The sequence below is a fragment of the Leopardus geoffroyi genome, chromosome E3, assembly GCF_018350155.1.
Source record: "Leopardus geoffroyi isolate Oge1 chromosome E3, O.geoffroyi_Oge1_pat1.0, whole genome shotgun sequence".
Lineage (NCBI taxonomy): Eukaryota > Metazoa > Chordata > Mammalia > Carnivora > Felidae > Leopardus > Leopardus geoffroyi.
Genome location: NC_059340.1, coordinates 10,952,586 through 10,970,548, shown reverse-complemented (window position 1 = coordinate 10,970,548; position 17,963 = coordinate 10,952,586). Strand labels below are relative to the sequence as shown.

The following is a 17,963-nucleotide window of genomic DNA, read 5'->3' as shown; positions in this document are numbered from 1 at the left end:
TTCCAGTTGCTGCTTGGTGACCAGCCAAATAGGTGATAAGATTTTAGAGAGATGGAAAATATTAAAATTGTGGCTGAAAGACATAAACTCTGAAGACACAGCCATTGATGGCAAAATTCGGAAAGAAAAGGGAACCCTCCCCGACCCAAGAAGAATGGCCTTCTGATACGCAGCTCAAAGTCACTCTGAGTGGTTGACATGTTTCAGGACCACTGACTTGAAAACATGTGCGTCGTGTTGGCAAAGTTGCATCGGGTGATAAAGAGCTAGAAGTCAGCTCCCCAAACAATTAACTCATAGAAGGAAAATGTTCCCTCTGGGACAGATAATTTATTGCTTCCTAAGATAATTTTGACCATGGGTGAATTTGCCTTTAGACGTACCTACTTCCATTATAAGATGGGACTCTGTTGTAGGAAAAGGTTTTTTTTTTTTTGTAATGTTTATTTATTTATTTATTTTGAGAGAGAGAGAGAGAGCGCACATTCGGGAGCAGGAGAGGGGCAGAGAGAGGGAGAGAGAATCCCAAGCAGGCTCCTTGCCACCAGTGCAGAGCCCAATGTGAGGCTCTACCTCATGAACCATGAGATCATGACCTTAGTTGAAATCAAGAGTCAGATGCTTAACTGCCTGACCCCCGCCCCCACCCCCCTACAGCTTTTTGTTTTGTCTTGTTTTGTTTTTTTAGCTGACAACAGTCTGTCAGATAGGATACAGAACACTTGGAATTCTCATGTATTAGCAATAGGAACACAAAATAGTACAGCCATTTTGGAAAACAGTTTAGTCCTTTCCTATGAAGCTTAAAAAGCCTACTTCTCTTGGGGCGCCTGGGTGGCTCAGCCAGTTAAGCATTTGACTTCAGCTCAGGTCGTGATCTCACAGTTCATGAGCTTGAACCCCGCATCCAGCTCTCTGCTGACAGCATGGAACCTGCCTTGGATCCTCTCTCTCCCTCTCTCTCTGCCTCTCCCCTGCATGTGTGTACATGCACCCTGTCTCTCTCAAAAAAAAATTACAGATCTTACACTAAAATGAACTTTACATAAATTATACCTTAATTAAAAAATTTTTTAAATGACACGAACAGGTCTTTCTTCTTTAATAACCAAAGATGTGAAATGTAATCCTACTAAGGATCTAGTATACAGCAATTATAAATAATTTTAAAATAAAAACTTTCCTTTATTTAAAAGGAAACTGCGAGTGATCATTTTGACCATTTTTTTTCCTTGCTAAATAAAATCTGCAGACATAAACAATGTTTGAGTTCAGAGATGAGTGCCCCACTTTGATTGCTTTATGCTCTGCTTCATTGAGAGACCTCTGTACTTGGAGGTTATTTTAAGCACATGGAACACCATGTCCTTTTTCATTTTACAAACCACCCACACACAAACAGTTTATGATTACAGACTTCTACTTGTTCTCAAAAATGGGTGTGACAACAAGAAGGCAGTCAAAGGTTTTAGGATCATTATTTAAAAGCTTCAAATTGGGGGTGCCTGGGTGGCTCAGTCGGTTGAGCCTCCGACTTGGGCTCAGGTCATGATCTCACGGTTCGTGAGTTCAAGCCCTGTGTCAGGCACTGTGCTGACACCTCAGAGCCTGGAGCCTCCTTCGGATTCTGTGTCTCGTTCTCTCTCTCTGCCCCTCCCCTGCTTTGCTCTCTCTCTTTCTCAAAAATAAATAAAAACATTTAAAAAAGAATACAAAAAAAAATACAAGCCTCAAGTTGAAGGGTGTATATTTCCTCAGTCGCTCGTGGCCAGGTCATGCCTGGTATGAAGTCACATTCTATTTCATGATAGGAGACTGATTTATAAAAAGTTTTAACCAAAAACATTTGCATCCTAATGGTTCTGCTAGTCTATGGTCTGTCTCAGGAAGAACATAAATCTAATTAAGGCATCCTCAAGTGTCTTCAGAGAATTTATTTATTATTATTTTCTTAATGTTTATTTTTGAGAGAGAGAGACAGAGCGTGAGCAGGGGAGGGGCAGAGAGAGAGAGGAAGACACAGAATCCGAAGCAGGCTCCAGGCTCCGAGCTGTCAGCACAGAACTAGACGCGGGGCTCGAACTCACAAACTGCGAGATCGTGACCTAAACCAAAGTTAGACACTTAACCGACTGAGCCACACAGGCACCCCTATCTTATTTTATTTTATTTTATATTTTATTTTATATTTTATTTTATATTTTATTTTATTTTTATTTTTTTATTCTATTCTATTCTATTTATTTTATATTTTGTTTTTATTTATTTTATATTTTATTTTATATTTTATTTTATTTTTATTCTATTCTATTTTATTTTTATTTTATTTTATTTTATTTTATTTTATTTTATTTTATTTTATTTTATTTTTAGTGTGTATTTATTTAGTTTGAGATAGAGAGTACAGGTGGGAAGAGGGGCAGAGAGCGAGGAGAGAGAGAGAATCCCAAGCAGGCTCCACGCTGTCAGCATGGAGCCTGAAGCGGGGCTCGATCTTACGAACGATGAGAGCATGACCAGAGCCAAAATCAAGAGTTGGACTCTTCACCGACTCAGCCCCCCAGGCGCCCCGGTTTCTTCACCCATAAAGGGAGGTTGGAGCTAGGTCATCTGTGAGAACCGTCCCAGCTCCAGGTGCATACTTAGAGGTCACTGTGGATTTCTACCACTCACTGTCTTGTTACTTCTCATCGACAGGGATCATGGCCCAGGTGGCGGTGTCTGCCCTGCCCATGGAGAACGAGGAGGCCTCAGAGAGCAGGATGGTGGTGACGTTCCTCGTGTCCGCTCTGGAGTCCATGGTGAGGCGGTCTGCGGTTCTGTACAATGTCCCCTAGTTGGACCACTGTCGAAATCCTAGAGCTGGGCCACACGCTGACGCTCGGCCGCAGTTCTATACCCTGTCTGTGTAACTGTTCCCCTCTGCATAGAGGTCACGGGCTTGGCAGGTGATTTTAAAGCCGCTTCTTACATGGTGGAAGTAATTCTGTCAATGTGAACTTTCCGGATCTGAAAATTTAATGAAGGCACCTCTCTTCCCTTGTTTGAGAACGTTTCTGCTCTAAATTCAAAAGGAAACCAATAGGCTATTTCTGCACGTCTATTTAGGTCCGATGTGCAAAATGTACCTCGTGGGTAAAAACGTGGTGAGAAACGTGTATAACCTCAAAGTGTCTGATTGCAAGATACTTACCGATTAGAAAGGGAAAATCAGCACCTTAATAAAAGTGGAGAAACGTGAGAAACACCCCCTTTAATCAAGCGAGCAGAGTGGACATCAGCAGTAATGGGACAGACCGACATCCCATGCCTCCCGACGTGACGCTCCAGGCAGGGGCTTCTCCATTTCTGTGCCATTCCTGCCCAAAACGCATGCCGAATCTAATGGGGAAACACCAGGCAAACCACATTGAGGGACATTCTACAAAATGACTGGGCTGGACTTTTAATAAACGTCAGTGTCACGAAAGACAAAGACTGGAGAACCATTTCAGACCGAAGGACAACTGAAGAGCCAGGACGTCACGTGGAAACTGTGACCCTGGGCTGGATCCTTGACCGGAAAAAAATAAATAGATTTATTCTTTTTCTATAAAGAACACTACTTTTTAAAAAATTTTTTAATGTTTATTTATTTTTGAGAGACAGAGACAGAGAATGAGTAGGGGAAGGGCAGAGAGACAGGGAGACACAGAATCCAGAGCAGGCTCCAGGCTCTGAGCTATCAGCACAGAGCCGGACATGGGGCTCGAACTCACGAACTGTGAGATCATGACCTGAGCCAATGTCAGACGCTTAACAGACTGAGCCACCCAAGTGCCCCTCTATAAGGAACGTTATTGGGTCTGGGCCCCTGGCTGGCTCAGTCTCAGGAGTATGCGACTCTTGATCTGGAGGTCGCAAGTTCAAGCCCCACATTGGGTGCAGAGATTACCTAAAAGTAAATAAACCTTTAGAAAAAGGATATTACGGGGTCAGCTGGCAAAATACCAAACACACACGAAGCTCCCTCTCATGCACATGTACATGTGCACACACACACGTGCTCACACCCCTAGAACCATCATATTTGAACTAGAAAACCAAATGTAAAGAGAAATTTTGAAAGTAACCCAAAGTAAACTGAATAATGGCCCCCAAGATGTCTGTGTCCTCACCCCCAGTGCCTGTGAATGTTCTTACTTGGCAAAAGGAACCTTACAGATGTGATTAAATTAAGGATCTTGAGATAGGGAAATTATCTTAGGTTATCTGAGGGTAGATAGATAAAACTGTTTTTAAAAAAAACTTGGAATAAATTTTAAAAGAAAGCGTCAGTGTCTGTTTGAAAAACAAACTAGAAATGTTTTACTCAAGAACTGACCGTCTTCCTTCCCTTGACAAATGTTCATAAAGTGCCTTCCACGTCTGGGCCCTTTTTTAGGCACTGGGGCCACAAGCTTTTTGAAAAGACAGATAAGGTCCTCCTCAGACAATCCCATGTCCTATTTGGGGAGACAGACGATAAACAAATTCCATGTGGATGTTTATATTGGTAAAGATAATAAATAACAAAAACAGAGGGTCAGGAAACACTTGGAGTGAGAACAAGTGGTTATGGCGGGGTGATCTGGGGGAGATTCTGTGGGCAGTTGCCTTTTATGCAAAGACGTGGATGAAGGGAAGAAGTAGGCCAGGCCGGTATCCAGCGGCAGAGTGCTCGGTGAGAACAGCTTGTGCAAAGGCCCCGAGGTGGAAACAGGTGTGGTATTTTGGAGGAGCATCAAGAAGTCCAGTAACGCTGCAGCAGGGGGAGGAAAGGAGAGGTGGCCAGAGGTAAGATTAACAAGGCACCAGGTGGCCAGATCATGTAGAGCTCTGGGCTTCTCTCCTCAGTGCTCTGGGAAGCCACTGGAATGTTCTGAGTGAAGGAATCATTTGGGGGAGTGGTTCCAACGGGAGTGGACTAGGCTGGAAATGGTGGAGGTGGGGAGAAATGATGGCTCCAGAAGGGTCTGTGGAGTTGACAGGACTTAGCGATGGGTTGGACGTGAGCTGTGAGGTTTTCTTGGGGAAAAAAAAAAATCAAGAGTATTTTTTATATTGTGATAAGGTATATAAAGATCACAAAATTTACTGGTTTCACCACTTTTAAGCGCACAGTTCAAGGGCATGAAATGCAATCGCATCGATGTGCTGCTGTGGTCACTGTCCCTCTCCAGAGTTTTCCGTCTTCCTCAATTGAAACTCTGTCCTCATTAAACAAAATTACTCCCCACCTATCCTTCCCCTAACCCTATGGAAATCAAGGAGAGTTGTGTTGTTGTTGTTGTTGTTGTTGTTGTTGTTGTTGTTGTTGTTAAGATTTTATTTTTAAGGGGCGCCTGGGTGGCTCGGTTGGATGAACCTCTGACTCTTGATTTCGGCTCACGTCATGATCTCACGGTTCATGAGTTTGAACCCCACCTTGGGCTCTGTGCTGACAGTGCGGAGCCTGCTTGGGATTCTCTCTTTCCTTCTCTCTCTGTTCCTCCCATGTGCTTGCTCTCTGTCTCTCTCTCTCTCTCTCTCTCTCTCTCTCTCTCAAAATAAGTAAAATAAACTTTAAAAAAATTATTTTAAAAGATTTTATTTTTAGGCAATGTGAGGCTCGAACTCACAACTCTGAGATCCAAGAGTCACATGCTCCACCAACTGAGCCAGTCAGGCGCCCCTGATTTTTTATATAATACACTTTTATTTAGGAATACTTTGTTTTTATTTTTATTTTGAGAGAGAGCGTGCACGCGCAAGCAGGGATAAGGGGCAGAGGGAGAGAGAATCCCAAGTAGGCTCAGACCAGAGCCTGACGCGGGGCTCAATCCCACGACCCTGGGAAATGACCTGAGCCGAACTCAAAAGTCAGACACTCAACCGACTGAGCCACCCAGGTACCCCTGTTTAGAAATACTTTAAAGATGTACGGAAAAGTTGCAGAGTGAGAGATCTCCCACGTGCCCCTCACCTATCACTTACCTAACTACGGCACATTTGTCCAGATTGATAGATCAGTATTGGTACGTCACTACTAGCCAGCTCCATACTTTCCTCGATTTTCATCAGCATTGTTTTGTTTTGTTTTTTTTTAACATGTTGTTGTTTATTAATTTTTTTTAACATTTATTTATTTTTTGAGAGACAGAGAGGGATAGAGTGTGAGTGGGAATGGGACAGAGAGAGGGGGAGACACAGAATCCGAAGCAGGCTCCAGGCTCCGAGCTGTCAGCACAGAGCCCGATGTGGGGCTCGAACTCACGAACTGCGAGATCAGGACCTGAGCCGAAGTCAGATGCTTAACCGACTGAGCCCCCCAGGCGCCCCAAGATTTTACTATTTTTTTTTTTTATTTTTTTTTTTCAACATTTATTTATTTTTGGGACAGAGAGAGACAGAGCATGAACGGGGGAGGGGCAGAGAGAGAGGGAGACACAGAATCGGAAACAGGCTCCAGGCTCTGAGCCATCAGCCCAGAGCCCGACGCGGGGCTCGAACTCACGGACTGCGAGATCAGGACCTGAGCCGAAGTCAGATGCTTAACCGACTGAGCCCCCCAGGCGCCCCAAGATTTTACTATTTTTAAGCGATGTCTACACCCAGTTTGGGGCTCCAACTCACAACCTTGAGATCAAAACTCGCACACTCGTCCTTTCTCTGTCCAAGGTCCACCGGTGGCACCACATTCCTTCCGGTCATCAGGTCTCCTTAGGCGCCTCTCATCTGTGACAGCTTCCCAGTCTTCCCTTGTGTTCCATGACCTTGACAGTTTAGAAGAGGACTGGTCAGGCCTTATATCGAGTCTCTGTCAATCTGGGTTTCTCTGAGGTTTCACCTCCTGTTTGGACTGGGGTTTTGGAAAGAAGACCACAGAGGTGAGATGTACCCCCCCACCCCATCACATCGTATCGGGGCGCACGACATCACCGTGACCCGTCGCTGGTGGGGCTCACCTCGGTCTCTTGGTCAAGGCGGTGTGATGGTTAACTTTATGTGTCGACCTGACCGGGCCACGGAATGCCCGTTATTTCTGGGGGCGTCCGTGAGGGTGTTTCAGGAAGAGATTAGCACTTGAATTGCCGGGCAGAGCAAAGCAGGTGGCCCTCCCCACCATGAGTGGGCGTCACCCAGCCCGTGGAGAGCCCGAATAGAACAGAAACTCAGAGGAATGGTCCAGTCCCCTCTCTGTCCGACTGCTCGAGCAGGGACATCCATCTTCTGCCCTTGCCCTTCTGGCTCTCGGGCCTTTGGACTCAGAGTTGAATCTATACCGTCAGCTCTCGGGCTCTCAGAACTTAGAACTGCCCCTCTTGCGTCTGCAGCTTGTGGACGGCCCGTCATGGGACTTCTCAGCCTCCGTCATCGCATGAGCCAATTCCTTATGAGGACCCGCACATTAGCGAAAGAGAGAGACAGAGAGAGAGAGTCCTAACACAAGTAGTGTCTGCCACGTTTCTTAATCATACAGTCACTGTATTTCCCCCTCCATGTCTGGTTCTTGGGAAGCAGGTCGCAAAGTCCAGCCCACGACTGATGATCCTCATAATGGGAAGGTGTCATGGCCTCTGTCACGGTGCTGGTGGGAGTATGAGCCCCGCTGAAATGTTACCTGTAATATGTTTGAAGAAGCTGACAAGAACTGGGGGGGCGCTGGGGTGGCTCAGTCGGTTGGGCATCTGACTTCTGCTCAGGTCATGATCCCAAGGTCGTGGAATCGAGCCCTACATCAGGCTTGGCATTGAGTGTGGAGCCCACTTGGAATTCTCTCTCTCTTTCCCTCTCTCTCTCTCTCTCTCTCTCTGTCTGCCCCTCCCCCCCCCCCCACACTCTATGTGTAAATGAGTGACTCTAGGGGCACCTGGGTGGCTCAGTCAGTTAAGCCTCCCACTTCTACTCAGGTCATGATCTCACGGCTCGTGAGTTCGAGCCCTGTGTTGGGCTCTGTGCTGACAGCTCAGAGCCTGGAGCCTGTTTCAGACTCTGTGTCTCCCTCTCTCTCTGCCCCTCCTCTGCTCACCCTCTGTCTTTCAAAAATAAATATTAAAAAAAAATTTGGGGGGGGGCACCTAGGTGGCTGAGTCAGTTAAGCGTCTGACTTCAGCTCAGGTCAAGATCTCACGGTTTGTGAGTTCGAGTCCCGCATCAAGCTCTGTGCTGACAGCTCAGAGCCTGGAGCCTGCTTCGGATTCTGTGTCTCCCCCTCTGTCTGCCCCTCCCCTGCTCGTGCTCTGTCTCTCTCTGTCTCTCAATAATATATAAACATTTAAAAAAAATTGTTTTTTAATGAACAACTCTACTGCATACCAGGTTCTCTATTTCAGATAGATTAAATGCCGAATGTCAGGTTCATTCAACACAAACACAGAGAGATTTGCCATGAAGCTAACAGAGCTTAAACTTCCTGCCCTCCTCTTGCAGCGGCCCCTCCCGTGGCTGTGGGAGAGCCCCAGCAATATGTGCATGTATGCATTTGCACAGATTTCTAGGTAAGATATTTTCTTTTTTTTTTTTTTTTAATTTTTTTTTAACATTTATTTATTTTTGAGACAGAGAGAGACAGAGCATGAACGGGGGAGGGTCAGAGAGAGGGAGACACAGAATCTGAAATAGGCTCCAGGCTCTGAGCTGTCAGCACAGAGCCCGACGCGGGGCTCGAACTCACGGACCGCGAGATCGTGACCTGAGCTGAAGTCGGACGCTCAACCGACTGAGCCACCCAGGTGCCCCTCTAGGTAAGATATTTTAACCACAACAGCTAAAACCACATCACTGTCTCCTGCTCTCACTTTCTTGCTGCCACAACCCCTGTATCCGTTTCCCGTTGCTGCTGTCATGAAGTCCCACAAACGTAGTGCCTTTAAACAACATGCGCTTACTTCCGGGCACCTGGGTGGCTCAGTCGGTTGAGCGTCCGACTTCGGCAAAGGTCATGATCTCGCAGTGTGAGTTCGAGCCCGGCATCTGGCTCTGTGCTGACAGCTCGGAGCCTGGAGCCTGCTTAGGATTCTGTGACTCCCTCTCTCTCTGCCCCTAACCCACTGGCATTCTGTCTCTGTCTCTCTCAAAACTAAATAAACATGTTAAAAGAATTTAAAAAACAACAACAACATACACTTACGGTTAAGACAGTTCTAGAGGTCCGGAGGCAGGAAATGGGGTTTTATGGGGCTCGGATCAAAGGATCACTGGGCCTCCATTCCTCCTGGAGGCTTCCAAGGAGAATACGTGGCTTGCCTTTTCCAACTTCTGAAGGCTGCCTGCATTTCTTGACTCATGCTCCCTTCCAGCAAGGGTCCACTCTGCCCTCTGCTTCCCTTGTCACCTCTTCTTCTTCCTCCTGCCTCTGGCCCTTATCAAGAACGTGGTGACTGCATTCGGTCCACCTGCATAGTCCAAGATAACCTTCCCCAAAACAGTCACATCTGCAAAGTCCCTGTTGCCACAGGAGGGAATATATTCACAGGCTCTGGGGATTAGGATATGGACATCTTTGGGGGGACGTTATTGTGCCTCCCAGGATCCCCTGTGGCAGGGGATACTGGAGTGGACAGGCACCTTCGGGGTCTCAAAAGGGGAAGCTCCGTTGCATATACGCTTGGTTTTAGTTTAGCGTTTTATGTGACTTGCTGTCATTTCTGTGTCGAGGTGAGCTATTGCTAGGGACCCCAGCATGGGAACGGTTTCCAGGAATATTCTTACGATCCAGTGGGTCCACTCACCCAATGATGGGACATCAAGGGGTATGTTACGACCTGAGGTCACCCTGTGGTGTGAATATGTGCTCAACTCCAGAAGGATGTGGGGAGCAGAGGAAAAACGGGTCTTAAATGTGCAGAGCCAGAGGGGCCTGGGTGGCTCAGATGGTCGAACGTCTGACTCTTCATCTTGATTCAGGTCATGATTCCAGGGTCATGGGATCGAGCCGCGCATCGGTCTCCGCACTGAGCGTGGAGCCTGATTAAGACTCTCTCCCTCCGCCCCTCTCCCCTGCTCATGCTTGTGCGCGCTCTCTCTCTCTCTCTCTCTCTCTTTCAAATGAATGAATGAGTGAATGAGTGAGTGAATGAATGAATGAATGAAGCCAGAAGCTAGTCCTGGAAAATCCTTCCGGTCGTTAAATGGGTAAATTGTAAATAGAGGACTTGTTTCTCACTGATGCCTTCTCAAAACAGAACTCCTCTCTGGTCAAGAACAGACTGTCCACTGTAGCATCTGCAGTCATAAATACACCACACGTTCTTTTAAAATCTTTTTTTTTTTTCAACGTTTATTTATTTTGGGGACAGAGAGAGACAGAGCATGAACGGGGGAAGGGCAGAGAGAGAGGGAGACACAGAATCGGAAACAGGCTCCAGGCTCTGAGCCATCAGCCCAGAGCCCGACGCGGGGCTCGAACTCCCAGACCACGAGATCGTGACCTGGCTGAAGTCGGACGCTTAACCGACTGCGCCACCCAGGCGCCCCTTAAAATCTTTGGAAGGAATCGCACAAAGTAGAATTTTTCAGAATTCTTGTCTGTAGGGCATATAGCCTGTAGCACTGTGATGATAGCCGGCGTGTCTTACATAGGAATTTTCATGTTTTATGCATCCCTACCGTCAATAATAAAAATGCAATCAACCATGTTGGAGGAAATATCAAGTTATCTCTCTGTCCTCTCTATAGAAAATATTACAGAATTATTGTCACAGGAAGAGGCGATCAAAGAGTCTGTAGCCAAAAATGTAGGGGAAGAGGGCATGTTGGAGAGGCATGTCACTGGTCAAAATACTGCACCCAATTTCGACAAGCAACAAGCAATTCTCTGGCCCCAGTGTCCTGCAGTTTAACTCAGTTCTGACTCTTATCTCTGTGGAGAGAGCGTCAGATCCCACGGGTTCGGGGCTCAACCCTCCGAGGCCGCCCATCACTTCAGACAGTAACATCAAATCCAGGTTGCCAGCTGGGCTTCTGACCGATGGCTATAGATTGGAAGTTCCACAGCCCCCCACGTTGGGTTTGCTTGATGGGCTAGAGCAGCTCACAGAACCCAGAAGCATTTTACTCACTGGATTACTGGCTGATTACAAAAGGATGTAACTTAGGAACAGCCAGAAACAAGAGATGCAGAGGGCAAGGTAGGGGGAAGGGTGCGAAGCTGCCGTGTCCTCGCCCAGCTAGCCACTCTCCCTAAATCACCAAGTGTTTACCCACCCGGGAGCTCCGACTCTGTCCTTTCGGGTTTTTATGGAAGCTTCATAATATAGGCACGGTTGATTACAACACTGGCTGCTAGAGATTGAAATTAACCCCTATCCCTCCTCTCCTTCCCAGAGGCCAGGGAAGCCACTCCTCCAATCACGCGGTCGGTTCCCCTGGCCACCAGCCCCATCAGGTGCCCACCTAGAGTTACCTCATCAACCTTGACCAAAGACACTTATTGCTGTCAGGAAATTCCAAGACTTTCAGGAGCTCTGTGCCAGAAACAGAATGGATGAAGACCAAATGTGTATTTTTTAGGTGGCTAATAAAAATATGGCCTTCTTGGGGCGCCTGGGTGGCGCAGTTGGTTAAGCGTCCGACTTCAGCCAGGTCACGATCTCGCGGTCCGTGAGTTCGAGCCCCACGTCGGGCTCTGGGCTGATGGCTCAGAGCCTGGAGCCTGTTTCCGATTCTGTGTCTCCCTCTCTCTCTGCCCCTCCCCCGTTCATGCTCTGTCTCTCTCTGTCCCAAAAATAAATAAACGTTGAAAAAAAAAAACTTAAAAAAAAAAATATGGCCTTCTCTGGGTTGTATGATGTTTATAGTATTTGCTTAGTGGATGCATTTCATTTTTCTTTCCTGGGGGACTTTTCTTATTTAAAAAAATTTTTTTTACCTTTATTTATTTTTTTGAGAGACAGAGAAAGAGCACCAGTGGGGAGGGGTAGAGAGAGAGAGACACACACACACAATCCAAAGCAGGCTCCAGGCTCTGAGCTGTCAGCACAGAGCCAGACACAGGACTTGAACCCACAAACCATGAGATCATGACCTGAACCAAAATCGGACACTTAACCGACTGAGCCACCCAGGCGCCCCTGTATTTTCTTTTTTAATTGAGTAATCTCTATGCCTAACATGGGGCTCAAACTTACAACCCTGAGATCAAGAGTCTCATGCTTGAGGCACCTGGGCGGCTCAGTCAGTTGGGAGTCTAACTCTTGATTTTGGCTCAGGTCATGATCCCAGGGTCATGGAATCGAGCCTTGTGTTGGGCTCCGTGCTGTCAGTGCAGATCCCGCTTGGGATTCTCTCTCTCCGTCTCTCTCTGCCCCTCCTCTGCTTGCATTCTGTCTCTCAAAATAAACAAACATTAAAAAAAAAAAAGTTGATGGCTTCAAAAAGGAAAGTTAAAAGAGTCTCGCGCTCTACCAACTGAGTCAGCCTGGCACTCCTATATTTTCTGCTTAAAGCAGACCCTCTTAGGCTCCGCAAAATCTGGTATATAATACTTCATTCTTTGTTTCTATTTCAGTGTAAAGAATTGGCCAAGTCCAAGGCAGAAGTGGCCTGCATCGCAATGTATGAGACAGACGTGTTTGTCGTTGGAACCGAGAAAGGACGTGCTTTTGTCAACGCCAGGACGGATTTACAGAAGGATTTTGCAAAATACTGTGGGTGTTAACAGTTTTATCCTTTGTATTCATGACTCTTAAAATACTTGCAGGGAAGACTTATGTAATGTTTTCTTTTACAACAGTCTCAGCAGGGGCACCTTGGTGGCTGTTCGGTGGTTAAGCGTCTGACTTCGGCTCAGGTCACGATCTTACAGCTTGTGGGTTTGAGCCCCGCATTGGGCTCGACAGCTCGGAGCCTGGAGCCTGCTTCAGAATCTGTGTCTGCCTCTCTCTCTGCCCCTGCCCTGCTCGTGCTCTGTCTCTGTCTCTCTATCTCTCTCTCTCAAAAATAAATATTAAAAAAACCTTTTTTAAAAATAGCCTACACGTTATCCTGAAAATGGTTCTGATACGTCTCTTGACTTGGCATACCAGTGAATATCTGCTTAATACTGATAGGTCCAAGAAACATGGTCAGTGTATTTTGTACTTTGTCCTCAGAGGCACCCTGGTTTTATAAAATAAATTTGAGGAACATAGAGTAAATTGTCTTTGATTCCTAAAATAAACCCACATTAAAATAAATTCTTATTTTACTTGTTCCCAGAAGAAAGGGAATAAAAAAACCTCTGGGCTCGTCAGGTGGTCCATTGAGTTAATAACCATTTTCTCTTTTTTCGCTATGGGACCTTCAGAGCCTTTTCTCTTTTCTTTAACGTTTGTTTATTTTTGAGAGAGAGAGACACACACACAGACTCGGAAGCAGGCTTCAGGCTCTGAGCTGTCACTACAGAGCCTAGTGTGGGGCTCGAACTCACGCACTGTGAGATCACGACCTGGGCTGCAGTCAGACACTTGACTGACTGAGCCAACCAGGTGCCCCTTTAGAGCTTTTAATGTGTTACAAGCGTCCAGCAGCTCTAGTGAGTGGATGTGGCCGCGTGCAACAGAAACTAGTCTAGGATGTTAAAACCTACACCTTGTATAGCAACGGTCTCTACCATGGTAGGTCATCCACCTAGCACCTTAGTATTTTCTGGAACCAAGAAAGGAAAAAAAAAAAAAAACCACCAAAGTTATGAGAGGATGTAATGTCATTAGGACTGTGGAGAGAGACAGCGGATGAATATAGCTGTAGATGTTTCCAAGGGTCGTCAGAGGGAATGGGAACATGAATAAATATTTACATATGTCCAGATCATCGGTATGTATGTGAGGGAGAGAGGGATTGATTGATTCAGATTGGTTTCCAAGACCAAAATTATAGTCTCCACAATCAGGAAGATAGATTCAAATATGAAGCAATCTTTAAATAATACAGTAAATGTATAATGGATGAACAGGAAGGGTGTCCTCAACTCATTAATGTCAGTTGCCAGATGGATGTCTAATTGTTGAGATTTAATTACAGACTTTTTCAAGTTTCCCAGTTGCATACTCATTTTTCAGATATAGGGCTATTCATACTTTCTATTTCTTCGGTGCCCATTTCAGTAAACTTTGTTTTCAACTTTATTATTTTAAAAAAATTTTTTTAATGTCTATTTATTTTTGAGAGGGAGAGACACAGAGTACAAGCAGGGGAGAGGCAGAGAGAGAGAGAGGGAGACACAGAATCCGAAGCAGGCTCCAGGCTCTGAGCTGTCAACACAGAGCCTGACGCAGAGCTCGAGCTCATGAACTGTAAGATCACGACCTAAGCCGAAGTCAGATGCTTAATACACTGAGCCACCCAGACCCCCCTCAACTTTATTTTTAACTTGTTCATTTCATGTACGTTGTCGAATCTTTTGGGGAAAAAAATGGTTTATAGTATTTGCTTTGTAATTTTAATGTCTGTGTTGATGTCTCTACTTTTGTCACGGTGAAGGTCCTCCTATGGTCACTTTCAGACCGTATAGCAAATAACATTTTTGTTATCATTTCCTCTGAACTATTACTATTCCCTCTGTGTTGAATTATCTATAGTTCTTTATCAACAGATTCATTTCAGAGGTGACCACCATGTTATACTATCCTGTTCATCATAAATACCCTTTCTTGGGGCGTTTGGGTGGCTCAGTCAGTTGAACGTCCCAGCGTCAGCTCAGGTCATGATCTCATGGTCTGTGAGTTCGAGCCCCCTGTCGGGCTCTGTGCTGACAGCTCAGAGCCTGGAGCCTGCTTCAGATTCTGTGTCTCCCTCTCTCTCTACCCCTCCCCCACTCATGCTCTGTCTCTCTCTCTCTCTTAAAAATAAATAAACATTAAAATGTTGTTTTTTAATGTTTATAAAAAAATCCTGTTTTAGGGGCACCTGGCTGGCTTAGTCAGTAGGACACGTGAGTCTTGATCTTGGGGGCCATGTGTTTGAGTCCCACGTTGGGGGTAGTTTACTTATAAAAAAAGATCTGGTTTTATGTTTATCCATTTCCCCCTCTTTCCGGTATAATACCAGAAGCGTAGACATTGAGGGAATGTTCGGAACAAGCACTTGAAGACTGACTGTGCCTGTTGCTTGTTTACAGGCATTGCCGAAGGGGTGCGTGAGGCCAGATCCCCATGTGCTGCGAACGGGATGCAGATCGATTCAGGAGAAACAGAAATACTCAGAAAAGCAGTTGAGGACTATTTCTGCTTTTGTTACGGTAAAGTTCACGTCACCCATTAGGATTGGCATAGGTCACTAAGGAGCTGGAGTGTCACAGATCCCTTTACTGGTGTGACTGTTTAGATGCCGCTAACATTTAAAACTCTACATTCTCCTTAAGCCAAGAGCCAGGTCTTCAGGACCAGAGGGCGCCTTGCAGAAGACAGCTTGATCTCCGCTGGTCCACAGAAACCTCTGATTGATCAGCCTTCATTCTTCATTCTTTGCTTCCATTTGAGGGAGCCCCCACTGCAAGGCCAACGCAATTGTACCTGACCCTTGAACCATGCAGGGGTTGGGACACCCACCCCCACTGCAGTCGAAAATCCCTATCTAATCTTTGACTCCCCCCAAACTCAGCTAATAATAGCCTACTGTTGACTGGAAGCCTTACTGGTAACAAAAATAGTCCATTATTACCTCTTTCGTAGGTCATACGTATTACACAACGAATTTCTGCAATACAGTAAGATAGAGGAAAGAGTTATTAAGAAAACTGTCAGGGGGCGCCTGGGTGGCGCAGTCGGTTAAGCGTCCGACTTCAGCCAGGTCACGATCTCGCGGTCCGTGAGTTCAAGCCCCGCGTCGGGCTCTGGGCTGATGGCTCAGAGCCTGGAGCCTGTTTCCGATTCTGTGTCTCCCTCTCTCTGACCCTCCCCCGTTCATGCTCTGTCTCTCTCTGTCCCAAAAATAAATAAACGTTGAAAAAAAAAAAATTAAAAAAAAAAAAAAAGAAAACTGTCAGGAAGAAGGGCATCTGGCTGGCTCAGTCAGCGGAGCGCGTGACTCTTGATCTGGGCGTCGTAAGTTCGAGCCCCACAACGGGCGTAGAGATTACTTGAAAAAACAAATTCTTAAAAAAAAAAAAGAAAATCGTAAGGAAGAGAAAATACATGTGTAGTATCATATGATGTGTTTATTGAAAAAAGTCTATGGATACATGGACTTGAGCAGCTCAAACTTGTGTCGTTCAAGGCTGAACTATATTAAAGACATTCGCTGCTGGTTCAGGCACCAACCTCAACCTCATCAGTCTCTCCATGTACTCATGTCTTTTTTTTTTTTTTTTTTAACGTTTATTTATTTTTGAGACAGAGAGAGACAGAGCATGAACGGGGGAGGGTCAGAGAGAGGGAGACACAGAATCTGAAACAGGCTCCAGGCTCTGAGCTGTCAGCACAGAGCCCGACGCGGGGCTCGAACTCACGGACCGCGAGATCATGACCTGAACCGAAGTCGGCCGCCCAACCGACTGAGCCACCCAGGCGCCCCTTTTTTTTTTTTTAATGTTTATTTATTTTTGAGAGAGAGAGAGAGCACGTGAACAGGGGAAGGACAGAGAGAGAGGGAGACACAGAATCCGAAGCGGGCTCCAGGCTCCGAGCTGTCAGCCCAGAACCCGACACGGGGCTCGAACCCACGAACTGTGAGATCATGACCTGAGCCGAGGTCGGACGCTTACCCGATGGAGCCAGCCAGGCATCCCTCCATCTACTCATGTCTTCCACAGGCATTAAGAGGAATTTTTCTTAAGTTTATTTATTTATTTAATATAATCTCTACACCCAATGTGGGGCTCAAACTCATGACCCCAAGATCAGGGGTCACATGCTCCATCGAGTGAGCCAGCCAGGCACCCCAAGATAAGGATTTTTTTTAATACCTATGCAGAATTTTATCTCCTTTTATTATTAAAAAAATTGTTTTTAACATGTATTTATTTTTGAGAGACCAAGGGAGACAGAGCACAAGTCGGGGAGGGGCAGAGAGAGAAGGGGACACAGAATCTGAAACAGGCTCCAGGCTCTGAGCTGTCAGCACAGAGCCCGATGCGGGCTCGAACCCACGAACCGTGAGATCATAACCAGAGCCAAAGTCACACACTTAACTCACTGAGCCACCCAGGTGTCCCCTATTATTTTTTTTATTTGAGAGAGAGAGATAACATGTGCACACACAGGGACAAAGGCCAGAGGGGTAAAGAGAAAGAGAGAGAGACAGAGAGATTGAGAGATGGAATCCCAAGCAGGCTGTACATTCAGCACAGAGCCTGACGAGGGGCTCCACCCCTCAACCCTGGGATCGTGACCTAAACCGAAATCAAGAGTCAGATGCTTAACCGACTGAGCCACCCAGGTGCCCCATAAAATTTTATTTTTAGGGGCGCCTGGGTGGCTCAGTCGGTTAAGCATCTGACTCTTGATCTAGGCTCAGGTCACAGTCTCGGTTCATGGGATTGAGCCCCAAGTTGGGCCGTGTGTTGACAGTGTGGAGCCTGCTTGGGATTCTCTCTCTCAATCTCCCTGTCTCTCTCTCCGCCCCCTCCCCCTGCTCTCGTGTGCCTGTTCTCTCTCTCTCTCAACACAAATAAATAAACATTAAAAAATAAAATAAAATCTTAAAAAAGAAAAGCTGGGTAACTCAATAACCATACAGGCGTTGGGCTTAGTTGTGACACAAGCGCCTGCCTTAGCCTCTCAGAGTCCTGTCACTTTTAGAGAGCGTCACACGTTTATGGGACCTGCAGGTCCCTGTGAGCATTTGAGTGTGGGGGACCTCGAGCCTAGGGGATCTCAGAGTCTCAGGCTACGCTTCTGAGAGAAATGGGGCTCCTGCACCTGGGGGCTGGCCAGCCAGCGCAGCACGGCTGACCCGGCCCCAAGGTGGTGACCCGAGGCCACGTTGACTCCGTAACTTCTCCACAGGCAAGTTGGCCTGAGTTGTGCAGAGCCACATAGGGGGTC

At 46.4% G+C, this 17,963-nt stretch overlaps 1 protein-coding gene across 14 annotated transcripts in view; it reads left to right on the top strand.

The window, feature by feature from the left end:
• Window positions 1-17,963, top strand: part of LOC123589209 (general transcription factor II-I repeat domain-containing protein 2B) — a 51,151-nt gene that overhangs the window by 6,299 nt on the left and 26,889 nt on the right. For 12 of the 14 annotated variants that reach the window (XR_006708218.1, XM_045460970.1, XM_045460972.1 and 9 more), the window contains exons 2-4: window positions 2,698-2,801; window positions 12,509-12,647; window positions 15,098-15,217. Coding sequence is in view for 13 of the 14 variants with exons in the window: in XM_045460970.1 (XP_045316926.1) it covers window positions 2,703-2,801; window positions 12,509-12,647; window positions 15,098-15,217 (358 nt within the window). In the remaining variant the exon portion in view is untranslated. Of the gene's footprint in view, window positions 1-2,697; window positions 2,802-6,660; window positions 6,888-12,508; window positions 12,648-15,097; window positions 15,218-17,963 lie in introns of those variants that run through there. The other 2 variants (XM_045460973.1, XM_045460975.1) reach the window with 2 other exon arrangements.